At 44.7% G+C, this 20,328-nt stretch overlaps 1 protein-coding gene across 2 annotated transcripts; it reads right to left on the bottom strand.

Annotated features, from left to right (window-relative positions):
- Positions 1-745: 745 nt before the first annotated feature.
- Positions 746-19,838, bottom strand: LOC121723779 (coronin-2B-like). Of its 2 annotated transcripts, XM_042109871.1 has the most exons (12): positions 19,368-19,836; positions 12,300-12,500; positions 11,160-11,276; positions 10,502-10,651; positions 10,160-10,324; positions 8,618-8,734; positions 7,803-7,907; positions 6,906-7,002; positions 4,026-4,138; positions 3,158-3,248; positions 2,380-2,519; positions 746-1,904 (listed from the first exon to the last, which is right to left on the bottom strand). In XM_042109871.1, exons 1-12 carry the CDS (start codon positions 19,380-19,382, stop codon positions 1,773-1,775), a joined length of 1,443 nt encoding a protein of 480 aa, XP_041965805.1. In that variant the 5' UTR covers positions 19,383-19,836; the 3' UTR covers positions 746-1,772. The 2 variants fall into 2 exon arrangements, with proteins under 2 accessions (XP_041965805.1, XP_041965806.1); XM_042109872.1 differs by lacking the exon at positions 4,026-4,138 and having other exon boundaries at positions 19,368-19,838.
- Between the last annotated feature and the right edge of the window lie 490 nt (positions 19,839-20,328).

The following is a 20,328-nucleotide window of genomic DNA, read 5'->3' as shown; positions in this document are numbered from 1 at the left end:
GAGCACTACCATGGTGCCCTGCTGTCGTGTAACGGGAGAGATGAGCACCGTGGTGCCCTGCTGTCGTGTAATGGTACAGTGGGCACCCCATCCCCCTCTGGACACGGGATGGGCACGGATGCTGTTTTCTACTGGGCGTCGCTGGCATGGCGACAGACTGCAGTAGATTGAGAGGATGCTCTGTGATTTGGCCGTCCCATCAAGAATAATGTCTCCCCCAGCTGATGAAGCACAGCAAGAACTCCCCAGCTGTTGAGGAAGTGCTCCATCTAGTGGTCAAGTGGCTGTGTTGCTGCACAACACTGAAAAATGGCCAGGGTATGGCACACTTAACGAGCAAAGCCATGTGCAGGGAATCCGTGCCATGGTTTTATTTAAAGAGTTGTGCATTCAGTGACTGCCTTGTTCACCTCAGCCAGCACTTCAGGGTCTGCGGCACAGAGGGGCAAGTAGGATGTGGGATCAGGTGCCCAGCTTCCCTTCCAGTCACCAGAGAGATAACCTAGGGTTAGACTCTGACTGGTTATCACAGAAGATTGACCCATCAGAGTCTAACCCTAACCCTAGGTTATCACAGGAGAGATGACCCGTCAGCCTAACCCTAGGTCATCACAGACCTGTCAGAGAGCATCACATGAGAGCATGGCCATTGAAACCAGATCAGCTGATAGTAGAAAAAGTTCAACCTGAATGAACACATATAAGAGATACTGATGGGTGACCTGCTTCAATCACTTGCATAATGTAGAAGTGGTCAATTTTTATAGTCAACATAAGCAAACGGTATTTATAAGCAAACAGATTATTTTCAAGAGTTTGAAGGTATTTACAGTACATATATTTAACAGTGTCAGCATTGGGGGTGGGGTGTCTGCCTCCTGTCGATGGCTGAGAAGGTGTAGGACTACACTGCACAGATTACTGCTGTTTTGGGATGTAGGAACAACGCATTGAACATGAGCTCATAATAAGGAGTGAATAACTGAAATACAAGGAACAGATATCGCCCCATGCTAAAAATGTCACATAAATGTCCTACAGAAGAGGTGGCAGCAGTAACCCACCATGGCAGAGTGATGTCTCCATGTCCTCGAATCTCATATGTCCCATCAGACCTGAGAGTAATGTCTCCATGTCCTCCGATGAGACCTAAGAGTAATCTCTCCAGTTTCTGAGAGTAATGTCTCCATGTCTTATGAGAGAGCTGAGAGTAATGTCTCCATGTCCTCTTATCAGACATCTCACTCATCAGAGAGTGAGAAAGAGTAGTTTGAAGGAAAATAAATGTGAGGGGACGTACAGTTGTTAAATTTAAGAGGGCGAGAGTAGTTTTATGAGAGGAGAGGAGCTTTTATTTAGTTTAATGGAAAACTTAGATTTTTTTCCCACATAGATCACCGTTTCTCGAGGTCACCGAGTACTGTCCATACAAAATAAAACAACAAAAACGGTGCTACCTAGCTCGAGTTGCTGCAGCCAACAGCTATAGTAGCAGGCAGCTACAGTGCTATACTCTGGGGGCATAATTTTAACTGTGACCTTGAGAAACAGATCTATGTGCAAAATCGCCGGAATTCTCCTTTAAGGGAGAGTAAATTTGAGGGGGTGAAACTCGTTAGGAAGTTTGAGGGAGATTAAGTTCGAGGGGGCGTTAGGATCGACAGTTAGGATCTCGTTAGGGTCGACAGTGAGGCGTCTATGCTGAAGTGCTTTATGAGTGTCAGGCTCCTGAGAGGGTTGGGGTCGGGGGGTCGGAGGGTGATGGTGAGGGGTCATGAGCAGGAGTTGTTGTTTTTCAGGTTCTTCAGCTCCAGTTCCAGCTGTTGGATCCTCTGGTCCTTCTGCACCAGATCCTCTCTCATCTGCCTCAACTCATCCTCCTGTCTGAAGAACATCCTCAGGAGCTATGTACATGGAGTCACACACACACACACATAGCACACACACACGCACAGCACAAGCATGAGAATGTTAATGTAACTTGCAACTTCTATGTATGTAATGTACTGTAAACTGAAATCCTATGTCACTATGTCATTCAACAGTTAGCTTAAGCTAATCTCCCAAGTTGTGTCTTTTTGCTTTATCAGTTTACAATCACAAGTTCCTAGAGGAATGTGCGTGTCATGCCACAGATTAACAGGCTCTACGATAAAAAAAATAGTTTAATTCTTTTCATTTTTTTATAGTGCTACACTCTTCTACAGTCGAGTCGAGACATTTGTTGAGTCCTAGTATTATGTTGGAATATACACCAAGAGTTCGTTGAAGGGTGTCCACAAAATATTTTCAACAGAAATTGTATTCTTCGGTCAATATTGTGTTTATTTGATACTGTGTTGGTGTGAGGCTCACACACACACACACACACACACACACCTCGCTGTGGGTCTTTGGCGGGACGTTCTCCAGCAGGTCGATGCTGTGCACGGGCCCCGGCCTCCTCCCCTGTCTGGAGGCCCGGGTGGCCTTCTGGCCTGGTGGCTTGTAGCTGGCTTTCAGGGACATCAGAACTGGTCCTGTTGGGATAGCACACACACACACACACACAAATGCACATGTGAATGAACATACACACATTCACAATCTTCAACAGAGTACAGGAGGTGTGTAGAGTGAGGGAGATGAGAAAGTGTATGATAAGAAGAGGAGGTGTATGTAAGTGTAAGTGTATGTGTGTGTGTGTTAGTACAGGAGGTGTGTAGAGTGAGGGAGAAGAGAAAGTGTATGATGAGAAGAGGTTGTGGAATAGAGGAGGTTTATGCGTAATAGTTTAGGTGTGTGTGAGGAGTGGAGGGTGTGTGTGTGTGAGGAGTAGAGGAGGTGTATGAGGAGGAGTGGAGGTGTGTGTGAGGAGGTGTGTTTGTGGAGCAGAGGTGTGTGTGTGTGAGGAGTAGAGGGTGTGTGTGTGAGGAGTAGAAGAGGTGTGTGTGTGTGTCTTAGGAGAAGAGGGTGTGTGTGTGTGTGTGTGTTAGTAGAGGAGGTGTTTGTGAGGAGTAGAGGAGGTGTGTGTTAGTAGAGGAGGTGTTTGTGAGGAGTAGAGGAGGTGTGTGTGAGAGAAGTAGAAGGGGTGTGTGTGAGGTGTAGAGGAGGTGTGTGTGTGAGGAGTAGAGGTGTGTGTGTGAGGAGAGGAGGTGTTTTTGGTGAGGACTCATACCTCGGTTGACCCCTCTTAGCCACTCGTCTGCTGAGAGTGCTGGTTCTGGTCCTGCTGTCATGGGGTAAAGGTCCTCCTGGTACGCCTCCGACTGTTGGCACACAACACTGGGTGTCTACACAAGCCTATGTGTGTGTGTCTGTGTCTGTGTCTGCCTGCACAGGCCTGTGTGTACCTGTGTGTCTGCACCAGTGTTAGGGTTTGTTACTCAAAAAAGTAATGTATTACACACTTGCTACTGTAAAAAAATGTAATTCCTTACATTACTTCTTTACTCTTTATGGAAAGTAGTGTGTTACATTACTTGTGCGTTACTGCAGTTCAAATGTTTCTATGGGCACTGTTATTGATACCTTCCCCTTTTATTTATTATTTAATTAATGATGTTATGTGAAACATTAGATTAGCATAATCTAGTCTATTAGACGCCTATCCCAGACACTGTACCAGGCATTTCTTACAGACAGCAGATCATTGCTTTGTCTTACTGAAAGATGCCTTCAAGTTCACAAACACGGCACCTCAGTGCTGCTTTTAAAAATTGTGCAAATTGCAACTGCTTAATGGAAGTGCTGCTGCCCAGCTTGCACACCCTCTCTCACAATGTTGAAAGACACAACTTACAACAATTTTAACTGCTTTCGTAAGTTGCGTACCTACCTTCTGTCAATCATAGGCTAGATGCTCTTGTTCACACTAAACCAGTGGCAGTCCTAGCTTGTATAACACCCTGAAATGTTTTTGGAGGCAATTTGTGGTGTGATTGACTTTAGCTTAGTAATTAATGCTCTTCCGCTCCAGTAGTAAGATAACAATGGCCCCTATTTTGGCGATCAGAAACGCAGTGACCCTGCGTAATATGACTTACCCTGCGTGGTACAATCATTGAGATAGTCTCCACCAGCCCCTTTAGTGTTACCAGCTTGTAGAATCGGAAGACTTCACAAGCTCCCACATCTAGTCCACGTTTAGGCATCACACCTGACAAGTACACGTCATCGTTATTGTCTAGTCCACGTTTAGGCATCACACCTGACAAGTAGCCTACACATCGTTATTGTCTAGTCCAGCGGTCCCCAACCACCGGGCCGTAGCCTACGACATGAGTTTAAAAAAACAAAACAAATGCAAACCAAATAAACTCAATTTAATTCACAATAATGTCACGTTTTTACATGGCATAGGCCTATATGCAGTTGTTTGATTGCACGCATGTTTGCATTTCGCAAGGTCTATTTTCTTACGTCTGTCTCTGTCCCGCCTTCAACACTACATATTCCCTAAAGCGCTGCGTCAGCTCACTTCACTTGATCAGTTCTTCGCTAACGGTAGTGTCACACGAAGTTAGCTAAACTGCTAGAATGAGCAACAAAAAACAACAATCTTTAGAGCATTTCTTTGGAAGGGGTAGTGGGGAAAAAAGACCCACTGATGATGGTAGTGAGCCAGATACCTCAAAGAAAAAGAAGGGGTCATTCAATAAGAAATATGACGAGTCATATTTAAAATATGGTTTCGCAGAGTGACTCGCATGCACCAAGTCCTTTATGTGTGGTATGTGGCGATAAGTTGTCAAACGAAGCAATGAAACCATCAAAGCTAATTCGACATCTAGAGTCCAAGCATCCTACACTGAAAGACAAACCCCTTGAGTTCTTTGAGCGTAAGAAACGCGAGCAAGAAGGACAAAAACTAGTGCTTAAAGCAACTACATCGGTGAACGTGGCTGCGCTAAAAGCCTCATACTTAGTGGCTAGTCGGATTGCTAAAGCTAAGAAGCCGTTTACTATTGGGGAAGAGTTAATTCTGCCTGCTGCTAAAGACATGTGCAATGAACTCCTTGGGGAGGCTGCAGCTAAAAAAATAGCTCAGGTACCGCTTTCTGCAAGCGCTGTCCATAGACGAATTGATGATATGTCAGAGGATATTGAGGCACAGTTGTTAGAGAGGGTGAATGGGTCACCGTGGTACGCTATCCAAGTTGATGAGTCAACTGGTGTTGAAAATAAGGCAATGCTGCTGGTGTTTGTCCGGTACATATTTGAGGAGGATGTTCAGGAGGATGTGTTGTGTGTGCTGTCACTTCCAACGAACACCACAGCTGCAGAACTGTTCCGGGCTTTGGATGGTTATGTGTCTGGAAAATTAGACTGGTCTTTTTGTATTGGCGTATGCACTGATGGGGCTGCAGCCATGACCGGACGGCTGTCCGGTTTCACTGCAAGGGTTAGAGAGGTTGCCCCTGACTGCGAGCCCACACACTGTATCATTCATAGGGAAATGCTGGCTAGCCGAAAACTGTCGCCCGAGTTGAATGGGGTATTAACTGATGTAGTTAAAATGATCAACAACATTAAAGCACACACACTCAACTCTCGCTTATTTGAGCAGCTCTGTGAAGAAATGGATGCAGAGCACAAACGCCTTTTCTCTTGCACACAGAGGTCAGATGGCTGTCAAGGGGCAGGTCACTGGCCAGAGTGTTTGAGTTGCGAGAGCCGCTACAGAGATTTCTTACAGAAAAAAAAGTCACCGTTAGCTGCACATTTTAGTGATGAGGACTGGGTGTCAAAACTCGCTTACCTGTGTGACATATTCGGGTTGCTTAATGACCTCAACCTGTCACTCCAGGGGAGAATGACGACTGTCTTTAAACTGGCAGATAAAGTCACCGCATTTAAAGCCAAGCTTGATTTGTGGGGACGACGAGTGGACCGGGATGTATTTGATATGTTCCAAACAGTAGTGGGGGTTTTGGGAGAGACTGAGGCAGGGCCCTTTCTCTCGCAGCTGGTGCGCGATCACCTTGTTGCGCTTTCAAATGAGTTTGAGCGTTACTTCCCATCCTCCAAAGATCCACGGCAAACCAATGGGTCCGCAACCCATTTGTCAATATCCCGAATAGTCCTAACATGTCAGCGCAGGAGGAAGAGCAGATCGAAATTGCAAATGACGGTGGTCTTAAAATTGTGTTTGAGCAAACCTCTCTGGCGGGTTTTTGGATCAAAACCAAAGCAGAATATCCAGAGATAGCCGTAAAAGCGCAGAAAACGTTGCTACTATTTCCCACCACGTACCTATGCGAGGCCGGGTTTTCGGCAATGACTGCAACTAAGACCAAATTGCGCAATCGACTGGACATTTCGAACACACTGAGGGTGTCACTGTCTTCCATCACCCCCAGATGGAACCTTCTTGTTGCAACAAGCACAGGGCTCCCACTGATTATTCGTAATGCACGTTTAGTTCCCATGTTTTGTTCCCATATTTTGTTAAGCATATGTTCACACTTGATGTAGCTTCAAGTTGTTCAATTTTCATAGTTCATATTGTTAAATTTTCACTTAAAGTTCACGTTTTTCACATTGTTAAGAGTTTGTTACCTTCACTGTTCATACATAACTGGAGCTCGTTCTTTTCAAGTAATGCATGCACAACATATGGAACATGGAACCCCCAAACGCACCCCCCCCTCCCCACATCGCCGCCCCCCCCCCGCCGGTCCGTGAAAATGTTTTTAAACCGGTCCATGGTACAAAAAAGGTTGGGGACCCCTGGTCTAGTCCACATTTAGACATCACACGTCATCGTTATTGTCTAGTCCACGTTTAGCCCCCATACCTGAGTAAGTACACGTCATCGTTATTATCATTAACCTAACCATAGTCACACCCTCTACAATGCATCCAGACCAGAGGCAGCACCATACAGATGTGTGACTAGTGCACATAGTAATAGCAGTTCTTACCGAGACCTTTCTGTGGAGCAGGTGAGTGGAACTCCATTATAAACTGCAGGTATGGCTTCTCTGGAATGACTTCATAGTACCTGATGTTTCCATCTCCCTGGTGAAAAGTTCACAAAAATGGTGTCAGTTGGATGTGACCTACCCTCCAGAACATATGAAACTAAACCCCGCCCTCGAACTAAACCCCACCCCTAAACCCCATGTTAATATTCTGGTTTTGCTCCTGTTGTCAGGGCCCAGAGTTCTCAGGCCGGACAGGTGAGAAGAGTTCTGAGTTGTGATTTACACCTGTCTAAAGAGATGATGGCGGTAGAGTTGTGATTTACACCTGTCTAAAGAGATGATGGCGTGAGGGTTGTGATGGCGTGAGGGTTGTGATGGCGTTAAGGTTTTCTAGAGAGGACGATGGCGTGAGGGTTGTGATGGCGTGAAGATTTTCTAGAGAGGACGATGGTGTGAGGGTTGTGATGGCATGAGGGTTGTGATGGCGTGATGGCTTTCTAGAGAGGACAATGGTGTGAGAGTTGTGATGGCGTGAGGGTTTTCTAGAGAGTACGATGGCGTGATGGTTGTGACGGCGTGAGGGGTTTTCTAGAGAGGACGATGGCGTGAGGGTTTTCTAGAGAGGACGATGGTGTGAGGGTTGTGATGGCGTGAGGGTTGTGATGGCATTAGTGCTTTCTAGAGAGGACGATGGTGTGAGGGTTGTGATGGCGTGAGGGTTGTGATGGCATTAGTGCTTTCTAGAGAGGACGATGGTTTGAGGGTTGTCATGGTGTGAGGGTTTTCTAGAGAGGACGATGGCATAAGGGTTGTGATGGCGTGAGGGTTGTGATGGCGTGAGTGCTTTCTAGAGAGGATGCTGGCGTGAGGGTAGTGAGTTGTCACGGACTGCACCTTGCCCGCCAGGTAGAGCATGTGTGTGTCGGGATCGTAGAAGGGGAAGAGCAGTCCAGACAGGCCGTCAATCTCCTCCTCCACCAAGGGCATGGACAGGTCCTCCTGCATTAATTGTATTTTTATTTATTCATTTCCCTTTCCATTTGGACATAATGTGAAGAATACCCATGCTCTGTGTTGCCTACATGCCACTAGTATTAGCATGCTAACCAGCTATTATCGGACCATATTATACTCCCTATTCCATTATCGGACCATATTATTCTCTTGTAATACCACATTGTACCTCAAGAGCTGTATCATAGACTATGTGCTGTATTGAGTAAGAAATTAGAATATCATGGAAAAGTTCATTTTCCCCCGAAATTTATTTAAAAAAGAAAACTTACATATAATCTAGATTCATTACACATAAAGTAAAATATTTCAAGCTTTTGTTTTGTTTTAATCTTGATTATTCTAATCTTGATGATTAGTGTTTACAGCTCATGGAAATAAAAAATCCAGTATCTCAAAATATTACAATAAATAATTTATAATACAGAAATGTTGAGACCTGAGAAGAGCTCTAATCAGCTAATTAAGTCAAAACACTGGCAGTACTTTCCTGAGCCTCTAATCTCTCAGTCTGTGCAGGGCAATGGACTTTTCCATGATATTCTAGTTTTTTGAGATGCAAGAAATAGAAGTGAGTGTACAGTACCTGGTCTCACTTTATATCATGTGGTTATGAAACAGTAAAATAGTGACGGAAGTCAGTTTACAATAAAATAGTGATGGAAGTGAGTGTACAGGAAGTGAGTTTACAGTACCTGGTCCCACAATGCAACCTGCCTGCTGTTCCATCGCGAGACGCCTGTTGTTGCTAACTTTTTGATGTTGCCAAGAAACACCACCCTGTTTACTCTGTGACTCTTGCAATCAGCCTCCTGGGAGGAATTTGAACAGTGAAGTCAGTCTTTAATCACCTTTTTTTATTTAATGTGTATGATATTACAGTTTTTTCTGAATGCTTAAACACAACCGTGATTCTTATAGCACAATTTCTAAAACTATTAATACTTATAGCAAAACCACTCACTGAGTTTGCAAAACTAAAAGCACAAACACTGCTTTGCTCTCAGTTTGCAATTTTGTAACACACACTTTGCACAACTGTAGGCACAATCCACTGCACAGCACTCTTTTTGCGGAACTGTAAACACAACTCACTGCTTTACACTCAATTTCCAAATGATCAACACACTCCTAGCAAATCTATACACATGTGTGGCTATTATTTACACTATTTTGCCAACTCTCTGGCACACTTTCTCATGTGAAAACTGTTTTAGATAATTAGTTCACTTTGCAATCAGCCTAAGCACTATAAATAAGCCACAGGTAATGTACAATGGGTACAATGGAGGGAGCAGGAAGAGTGAGAAGAGTAAGAATTAGAGGAGGCTGAAGAATAGGACGTAGAGGTGAAGAAGTGAAAGGGAGAGGATGACAAGGACAAGGAGGTGAAGTTAGAGGAAGAGGACAAGGAGGAGCAAGAGGAGGACGAGGAGGGGGAAGAGGAAGGGTAGGAAGAGTAAGAAATAGCCCTTTTATACAAGCAAAAAAATCAGTCTACATGTGGGGATATTGTCATGTCGGGCCTGGATACGGCATTCCAGAATATATTTTCCCCGGTGCCTTGGACTAGGACATTGCATGTGATGTAGACCAAATGTTGAGAGAGACGACCCGATGTAGACTGATTTGTTTTGTCTCAGTGAAATTGCTATTTTGTGTTTTGACTTGGAAAAACACACTTGTGTTTGTTTTGATGTGTGTAAATAAACACCAATACTTGAAGTTTGGATCCCTGTATGTTTACAGAACTATGACAAAAGCATGACCTCAAACTGACAGTCTACCTTGTGCACAGAGAAAGCAAAAGCCAGATGTGTTTTTGATTCATACTATGTGTGTAGTTGGCACATTGTGTGCTTATTATTGTGATGGCTTGTGTTTACTGTGTGATCCGAAAACACCATTTTTACGAAGGTGTGAACAGTTAAGCAAGGTGTGTTAGCTTTTGCAAGAGAACTACAATGTTTTGCTGATTGGGTGAAAGGTTTTCCTATTTGTGTGTAGAGTTTTGCGAAAAAATCCATAGTTACAAAAAATGTGCTTAAGCAATCAGAAAAAACTGTAAAGGCATAGTCCTTGTCCCTGAAACAACCTTGCAGCACAATTGTGTCTTGAAGTTTATTGGCTGGAACACTTTCCAGAACTTTAGAATGTGTAATTGCTTATAGGACTATACCTGTAAGCATTTGCCTTTTTGAGGTATATACAGCATGGATTGTGTCTCTATTTCCTACCTGAAGAACATCTCCAGACCGAGGGTCAATCAAACGTAGCCTCCTGTCCTTGCAGCTGGTGGCCAGCAGACTGCCGTCCGTGTTAAAGGACATGGAGAGGATGACATCAGAGTGGCTGTCAATCACCTTCACGGCTCCGCCCATCTCCAAATTCCACACTAAGATCTTGGGGGGGGGGGGGGTGCAGAGAAATAGAGAGGACGAGAGAGGGAGAGGGTGAAAGAGAGAGAGGGGGGGTTGTAAGAACTCATGAGTCATGACCTTGGAACATTATAATTCTGTCTAGAGGTGAAGTGACTGAAGAGACAGAACTAGATGAGTGGGAGCACCAGGTGTATTCACCTTTAAGTCGTATCCAGCGCTGAACAGCAGTCCGGCACAGGTGGGGTGCCACTCCACGAGGCCCACCTTGCGGCTGTGGCCAAACAACTCCAGAACACACTCGCTCATGTTCCGCCTCAGACCTCCCTCCGGAATCTCCCAAATACGCACCTGAAGTCAGCAACCACCCAATCAGCAATCTGCATTCACCCAATCAGCAATCACCCAATCAGCAGTCAGTATTCACCCAATCAGCATTCATCCCATCACGTGCTCTCAACCAGCCAATGACACCACCAATTTATAGAGTAGAGATATTCTACCATATTACCCGCTTACAGAGATACCACCCTACCCGCTTACAGAGATATCACGCTGATACCACCCTACCCACTTACAGAGATACCACCCTGATACCACCCTACCCGCTTACAGAGATACCACCCTGATACCACCTTACCCGCACAGAGAAATGTGGGATGTGTAATGAGCAAGCAACAAAGAAGATAAATCCATTTAATTTCTGACCAACCTATGTGGTGTTACTAAACTCTCCCAATTATTTTATATAGGAACCTGATCTTGTTCACTTGAGAGCTGCTCAGGGCCAAGGGTATTGCCGAGAGTAGCCCCTGCAGCCTCGGTGTGTGTGTTTGTGTGTGTGTGTGCTGAAACTCACAGAGCAGTCCTCTGAGCATGAGGCTATAATGTTGTCCATGAAAGGATTCCATTTGACGTCCAGAACACTGCCCTGATGGCCGCAGACTTTGGGGTAGTTTGGGTCTATCCGCCCTGCCTGAGAGAGAGAGAAAGAGAAGATCTTATCACCTAGAGACTTTGAGCAGAGACTTTCTAATGGAGACGCAGCACTCAAAAAATCCTCCATAGAAATGCATGGGATTAGTTTGTAACACCATGGCCGTTATGGCCGTTGTCTACACATATCCCACCCCTTTCGCGGCAAAAAAAGTCGAAATGTGAATACATTGTGCCAATCATGTGTTGTGTATTGTGCCAATCATGTGTTGTGTATTGTGCCAATCATGTGTTGTGTGTCGCTGCTGGAGCAAGGTTAGTGTTGTGAAGCCTTGTGCGCACGCATTTCTACCCAAAATATGCCCGATAAGTGCCCAAAATGCATTGCAATATGGACTTGCCCAAAATATGAAGTGAAGGGACTTGCCTAAAAGGACTTTGCTTTTAGGCAAGTACCTAGAGGACCTTGAGGGCTTGCAATGTGCCCCAGTGGCCACTGAGGGGTGCTGATGTTGCGTTTTGAGGCCCTCAGACCTTTCTGTCCCTCAGATGTCTGAGTACAGAGACCGAGGGGGTGTGTGAGACTAAGAGACTGAGTGGGGTTGGGAATTAGGTGAGGTTAATAGTGTGTGGGGTAATGAGTGTGCGGTGTAAGATGAGTGTATGATGAGTGTGTGGAAGTGTGGATGCAAAAAGGTTAACATACAACCCTGTGGGGTAATAAATGTATGTTTGGGGAGAGGAGTGTGTGTGCGCGGTGATGAGTGTGTTTGGGGTGATTAGTGTGTGTGGTGTAATGAGTGTGTGTGTGTGTGGGGGGGGGGGGGGGGGATTAGTGTGAAGGATGATGAGTGTGTGGGGGAGGTGATCCGTGTGTGTGTGGTGATAAAAGTGTGGGTTGATGAGAGTGTGATGTCAGCTGCAGAGTTAAATCTCAAAAGACCCTAAAATGTCTTCCCTGTTATCTTGACAATAGAACGGGGTGCAGTGTCTACAGGTGGACTGAGGACAACAGAGAGCCTTATTCAGAGATGGGTTCAGGTGACTACAGTAACAGTGTTACCTTGGTAACCGGAATGACAACAAAAGCTCCTCCTCCTGCGCTCTCGGTCACGACGGCCAGGAACTTGGCGTTGACGGCACAGAAATGGCTGTCGTGGACGCTCCTGGTGACGGGGATCCCATCGAAACACTGCTCTCGGCCGCCAACTTTGCCATACACATTCCGGAACTTAGAGCTCCGGTACACGGGCCGCCATGACATCTAGAGCAACAGAAAAGTTCACATTGTCACTGTCCTGCCCCAGACCTGCTGTCAGCCAGCTCAATCACACTTGCACTGGGAACCTACTCTGCAGCATGGGTGTGTGTGTGTGTGTGTGTGAAGGTCTGGGAACCCACTCCACAGCATGTGTGTGTGTGAGGGTCTGGGAACCCATTCTGCAGTGTGTGTGTGTGTGTGTGTGTGTGTGTGTGTGTGTGTGAGGGTCTGGGAACCCACTCTGCAGCACGTGTGGGTGTGAACAGATTGCCAGGAGTTGATTTCATTTTTAGCACAACTTCATGTTCGTCCAAGAATGTCAATCCTGGGAAACCAACAGAACAAATGTATGAGCAGATTAATAGGCAAATAAATCTAACTGACTTAAAGGGGTTATTGGAGAGTGGCAAGATACACACTTCCAGTTACAGAATTCACAGGACACAGACACAGTTAATCTTCAATCTTAGCAGTTTTTTTTATATTGAGATGATTGTACTTCGTATGTAAATATCTAAGTGCATCCAATGTGTTGTCAGTGTGATTGAAGTGTGTGCTATTTCTAAAAGTGGTATCGCCAGACTCAGAGAACGGCTGGAAGAACTTGAGAAAGGTAAAAATCAATTGTTTAACTCAAGGGGAGGTGGAAAATGAGTGTAATTCCCCAAATGGTGGAATATCCCTTTAATGTTTTTTTTAATCATGGTTGTGGCTATTAGCACAATGTTTGTATTATCAGGTGAGTTGTGTGCAAGTTGTGTTGTTTTAATCAGTATTGGTCATTCCAAAAAAGATAAATCAACTGTGTGTGTGTGTGTGTTTGTGTGTGTGTGAGTGTACTCAGTGGGCTGATGGTCGTTAGCGGCTGTGCTAAGGATTGAGCCTTTGTGCGGATCAGCTGCTGTTTGAGCACTAGCGTTAGCGTGCTAATGAGGACACACAATGTGTAAAGAGATCAGGGGTCATGCTGCCAGGGAGACACCGCTGGACCCCGCCTTGTCCTCACACAAACCCACCGGGGCAGAAAAGCATCTTTATGACAGAGCCACGACCTGAGGTCACCCCAGGGTCATGACCTTGAGAGAGGTCATCAGGCGACAGACCGCCTGTCCTCTTCCTGGACGGGAGCCTTTCCTGGCCCACCCGGTCTCCCACCCTGGCCGACCCTCCAGCTATTTTTACAGGTCTTTTCCTTTACTCATGAGCTCCATGCTGCTGTGTGTGTGTGTGTGTGTGTGTGTGTATGTGTGCGTGTGTACTGCCTGTGTTCTGAGTGTTTGTGCATGCGTGTGTATGTGTGTGTGTGTGTATATGCATGTGTATGTGTGTGTGTGTGTATGTACGTGTGTGTGTACTGCCTGTGCTGTACTGTGCTGCCTATGTGTGTGTACTGCCTGTGCCCTGAGTGTGTGTGTGCGTGTGTGCATGTGCGTGTATGTGTGTGCACTGCCTGTGCCCTGTATGTGTATGTGTGTGATTTACCTAATGCTCCTATTGTTTAACCTAATGTTTTGGGATCTTCTTTACCATGCATCTAACAAATTAATTCATACAGAGACGTGGTGTATATATGTTATTTATATATATGGTTATTGTTATTATTCTATTAAATTCTACCTAGTTTATTACTAATATTAGTATTTTTTTTATTGAGGCTCTATGACTTGTTCATTTTAATGTTTATGTAATGGATGTCATTGTAATTCATTTTGGACAAAAGTGTAAACGTGTGCGCTGAACCATCAGGAGATGTGTAGAACTAGATGGGGGGGTGGGGGCAGTAGAACTGGGGGGGGGATGCCAGCTGGATTACTCCTTGCTGCCCTACATACGGCTCAAACGCTGCTCTGACGTTGGGGCTCTGACCTAATTTTTCGCAAGATAATTTTCATCTCTCAGTGTATTCTGGGAGTAGGGCATCTTTGATGACATCATCACTGTTAATACTGTAACTCATAGAAAGCCCGGAAGAAATGACCTTGCCCTGTTAGAGCAGAGGGTCTTAGCCCTAGCCCTTGCCCTCATCCTAACATGAACCCCAACACAAACATGCATGGTGTCAGTATGTCTCTGATGCATGAGGATCTGTGTGCCACATTGTTTGAATTCATTCCATATTTGTCAGTAATCTGGAACAATAGAAACACTGACCTACTTCTGCCATCAGCAGAGAGCAGATTTAGCAGCAGAGCAGAAGCCCTGCAGGCACAGTGGAGCTGGGAGAGATCTCAGCAATATGCTCCTGACCTGGACGAGCCTCCTTACAGATGTGCTGCTACTGACCTGGACGAGCCTCATTACATACATACGTGCTACTAGTGACCTGGACGAGCCTCATTACAGATGTGCTGCCCGGGGTCAGGGGACTGACAGCCAGGAAATCTACATGCACCAGAGTGTAGACTGTAATTAATGGCAGCTCTCTGTACAAACTCTGCTTGACAGACTATCACTGCAGTTATATCTTCACCAGTCTTGAGTGTTACCATGTTCTGTCTGAGTGTTCTTGTAATGTATTTGTAATGTCATGTAATAATGTATGTGTCTCTATCTATCTGGAAGCAGGTTGGCTGGTGATCACTGGTGTAGAGAAGCCGTAAGGTTATGTGGTGTGATGCTGCTCTCTCTTGGTCTCTTGCTCTCAGATGCACAGACACACATGCAACCATACAGACATGCACACACACACACACACAAACTTGCACACACAAACATGTGCCCATACTCAAACAATACAAATACACACGCACACATGCACTAATACAGACCTAATCAAAATAAGAATGACAAAAGTAAGAATGAGAGATGATGTGTATTGTGTGTGTGTGTGTGTGTGTGTGTGTGTGTGTGTGTGTTTAATCCCCAGACCTGGCTAAAATGAGTGTGTGTCTTTTGTTCCTCATTATGAATCATGTGTTTTATGGGTAAATCTCCATTATGAATCATGTGTGTTATGGTGTGTGTGTGTGTGTGTGTGTGTGTGTGTGTGTGTGTGTGTTATGGGTAATGCCCCAGGGGAGCACTCCTTTGTATTAGCATCCGTGCCTAACCTTACCAAACACAGACACACACACACACACACACAGACACGCATACACACACACACGTGCGTGCACACACACACACACACACACACACACAAACAGCTGCTTTGACACACATGTATTGTGTCTTGTGAGGCCCATTCACCATTCAGGTGTGTTTCCTGGTTTGTTGTGTCTTATTTCCTCTCTCAGACCCAGATGTTTCCTGTGCTTGTTCAGGCTTACCCCATCAGACGCTCTCTCTCACACTCACACACACACACACACACACACAAATGGACATCTTACTGTCTATATAGACAGAATTACCAGATCTGTTCAGCTTGCGTGACATGACTTGTGTTCCAGCCACATCCAAACTGACTCCTACCCCTAACCCTATTCCTAACTTGACCCTAACCTTACAATTTTTGCCTATTGCCTACACACTTTTTGCTCATTATGTCAAAACTCAAAATGGTTGTCCTTCTGTAAGCTTCTCTCATCTTCACAAAGGAACTCTGGATCTCACTTATAGCGACCATTGAGTCCTTGGTTACCTGTCTAACCAAGGTCCTTTGTACCCAATTACTCAGTTTCACTGAGAGGCCAGATCTAGGAAGACTGTTGGTTGTTTAAAATATTTTCCATTTGAGAATGATGGAGGCTACCGTGCTCTTGGGGAGTTTCAATGCTGCAAATATTTTCTTGTATCCTTTCCCAGATCTGTGTCTTCACACAACCCTGTCTCGCAAGTCTACAGACAATTCTCTCGACCTTGTGGCTTGGTTTTCACTCTTGACATACATCATCAACTGTGAGACCTTACATGTGTGCCCCGCCTAATAATGTCCAGTGAATTAATTTAGGCACAGGTGTACTCCAATCAAGTTGGAGAAGCATCTCAAGGACAACTGATAAGTAAGATGCACCAGAGCTCAATTGCAAGCGTCATAACAATGGTGTGAATACTTATGTAAATAGTATATTTCAGTCTTTTATTTTGTATAAATTTACAAAACACTCCGTACGTACAAAAAACGTTAACTTTACTGTAAAAAACATATTCAGATCAACAACGCCATAATTGATCCTTCTATTTTAACTGTATCAACACATAAACTAATCATGACAAGGTGCGTAAGGATTTATCTTAGCCTACCTTTTATTTGAACAACCAGTATCAACCTTTGATCTGACCCCACCTCAATGTCTCTTCATATCTCTTCCATTGCTTGCAGAAGAGGCATGCAGGCATGTGGTTGGTGGTCATATACTTTTCTTCAAAGTCTCAGACATACCTGAAAACACTTACAGAGAAAACTGAACACCAACCAGTCTGAGACTACAAATAGACTTCAGGTAAGCCATTGTGTACCTGTTCAACTGTGTAGTTTTACTTTGAGTAACCGTGTACAGTTTTGTACTTTTTTGTACTTTTTGTACTTTTGTACTTTTTGTACAGTTTCGTCCCTTTACTCCCAATTTCTAAAACCTATCGGAGAATTCTTTTCAGTGTGCCAATGAAAAGTATATGACCACCAACAGCAACCATAAACATTTATCACTAAACACCCAACCTCACACATCTATAACCAAACACCAATATCCTCACACATTTATACACATCTATGACCCAACACACAACCTCACACATCTATACGCATACATAACCCAACACCCATAACCATAAATCTATAACCAAACACCCAACTTCACACACATATATAATACACATCTATAACTCAACACCTCACACATCTATAACCATCTATAACCCAGCAGCCGCAACCTCACACATCTATAACCCAACAGCTGCAACCTCACACATCTATAACCCAACACACAACCTTACACATCTATAACCCAACACCCATAACCTCACACATCTATAACCCAACACCCTACACATATATACACATCTATAATCCAACACCCATAACCTCACACATAACCCAACACCCATAACCATAAATCTATAACCAAACACCCAACTTCACACACATCTATAATACACATCTATAATCCAACACCTCACACATCTATAACCTAACAGCCACAACCTCAAACATCTATAACCCAACAGCCGCAACCTCACACATATATAACCCAACAACCATAACCTCACACATCTATAACCAACTATATTGTAAACCAACACCCATAACCTCACTCATCTATAACCCAACAGCTGCAACCTCACACATCTATAACCCAACAACCATAACCTCACACATCTATAACCCAACACTCATAACCTTACACATCTATAACCCAACACCCATGACCTCACACATCTATAACCCAACAACCATATCCTCAAACATCTATAACCCAACACCCATAACCTCACACATCTATAACCCAACACCCATAACCTCACACATCTATAACCTAAAACCCATGACCTCACACATCTATAAGCAGTGTTGGGAACGTTACTTTAAAAAAGTAATTAGTTATAGTTACTTACTACTTGTTCCAAAAAGTAACTGAGTTAGTAACTGAATTACTCTATGATAATAGTAACTCGTTACCAGGGAAAGTAACTATTTGCGTTACTGTTAAAAAAAAGTTGCTATATGTCAAAGAATTTGGATTTTGTGAGCAGGCAGTTGAAATGAGTAGAATAGACAGGTGTTTGTAGGCTACATAACTTTCGATATTTAATAGATAGATAGATAGATACTTTATTGATCCCCAAGGGGAAATTCAAGATATTGCACATCGACAGACCTATACGGTTGACTTCAGCCTGTGTCATAGGTTTTGAGGCAGAAAGATCTAGCTTTTGCTGCTTGGAGGACTTTGCTCCGAGTCCTTCTTTGCTAGTGGATGGCGAGCTATCATCTGTGGTGGAGGTATCGGTGTTTTTGGCCACTAGCTTTAGATGCGTGTTTGAGATGCTTCATTAAATTAGAGTTGGTTACAACGGATGCCGACAAAGTCTTCGCTCTTGGACATAATGTACACATTACATGCACATTCTTGCCTTTGACCACAATGAATTTGAACTAGTGCTTATATCTCCACCTTGAAAATGCCAACTTTTCATCGGATTGCTCCTGACCTCTGCTGTTTCGTCAAATCTCTATTTTAGCTGGTGCGTGTGTGTGTGGCGCGTGTGCTGGCTAGTGTGTAAAAACACTGGCTCTGATTGGCTATCATGAAACATGATTCTGCCTTAGCCAATCATGTCGTTATTAACCCACCTCCTCACTAGCTGTGAGCCAGTGGTGCGTTCGGATTACACAGTTTATTCAATCAATGCATAGTAACGCACCGCATTTAACGTCCAGTAACGTTAACGGCGTTGTAACGACGGGAAAAGTAATTAATTAGATTACCCCGTTACTGAAAAAATAACGTCGTTACCTAACGCCGTTCTTTTAAACGGCGTTATTCCAAACACTGTCTATAACCCAACACCCATATCCTCACACATCTATAACCCAACACCCATAACCTCACACATCTATAACCTAAAACCCATATCCTCACACATCTATAACCCAACACCCATGACCTCACACATCTATAACCTAAAACCCATATCCTCACACATCTATAACCCAACACCCATGACCTCACACATCTATAACCTAAAACCCATATCCTCACACATCTATAACCCAACACCCATGACCTCACACATCTATAACCTAAAACCCATATCCTCACACATCTATAACCCAACACCCATGACCTCACACATCTATAACCCAACACCCATAACCTTACACATCTACCCACACTCCTCCCACTACTCTACCCACACATCCATGTCCCTACTCTGGTCACAGAGACAGTTTCTATGTGCACACATGTCCCCTCTCAGATCACTTACCTTTGCTACAGTCATGCACAGCTGTCCGAAGCCACCGTCCAACACAGGCAGGCTGACCGGCTAGAAATCCGCCAGGGTGAGATGCTGTGTGTGTCAGAGTGACGGGAGAATTAGCGTGTGATGTAGAGTGTGTGTGTCAGATGGTGACAGAGCGTGTGTGTGTGTGAGTTGTGTGTGTGTGAGATAGTGACAGAGGCCACACGTGTGCGTGTTTCAGTTGAGTTGTGCTACTGTGTCTGAGAGTATGTGCGAGTGTGTGTGTGTGTGTGTGTGTGTGTGTGTGTGTGTGTGTGTGTGTCAGATGGTGACAGAGAGCATGTGTGTGTATGTGTGAGTTTGTCAGATGTGTTGTGCTGCTGTTGCGTGCCTCGCTGAGAGCATGCATCTCTTCCAGTCACAGAGGAAGAACTCCTCCCCGTTTTCCTCTCCACTCTGGCGACACGCTGCGCTGGAGAGAGAGAGAGAGATGGATAGAGAGAGGGAGAGAGAGATGAATAGAGAGAGAGAAATATAGAAAGGGAGGGAGAAAGAGATGGGTGGAGAGAGAGGGATTTAGAGAGCAAGAGAGAGATGAATCGAGAGGTATATAGAGTGAGGGAGAGAGAGATGGATAGAGAGAGGGAGACATAGAGATGAATGGAAAGAGGGATAAGGAGTGAGAGAGAGAGATGGATAGAGAGAGAGGGATGGAGGGAGAGGAGAGAGAGAGATGGATTAAGAGGGGGCTGAAGAGAGGGATGGAGGAGACACTAATAGTAGAGGCTTGGGTGAGAAGGGAGGAGTGGGAGAGAGAGGATGGGAGAGGGAGAGAGCGATGAAGTGAGGGAGAGAGGGATGTAGGGAGGGAGAGAGGGATGTATAGTGAGAGAGAGGGATGAAGTGAGGGAGAGAGGGAGAGAGGGATGTATAACGAGTGGGTGGGAAAGAGGGATGTAGGGAGAGTGGGTGGTAAAGAGGGATA

The sequence above is a fragment of the Alosa sapidissima genome, chromosome 11 (assembly GCF_018492685.1).
Source record: "Alosa sapidissima isolate fAloSap1 chromosome 11, fAloSap1.pri, whole genome shotgun sequence".
Taxonomy (NCBI): Eukaryota; Metazoa; Chordata; class Actinopteri; order Clupeiformes; family Clupeidae; genus Alosa; species Alosa sapidissima.
Note: the sequence above shows the minus strand (reverse complement) of the source record. Positions and strands in the feature narration are given on the sequence as shown.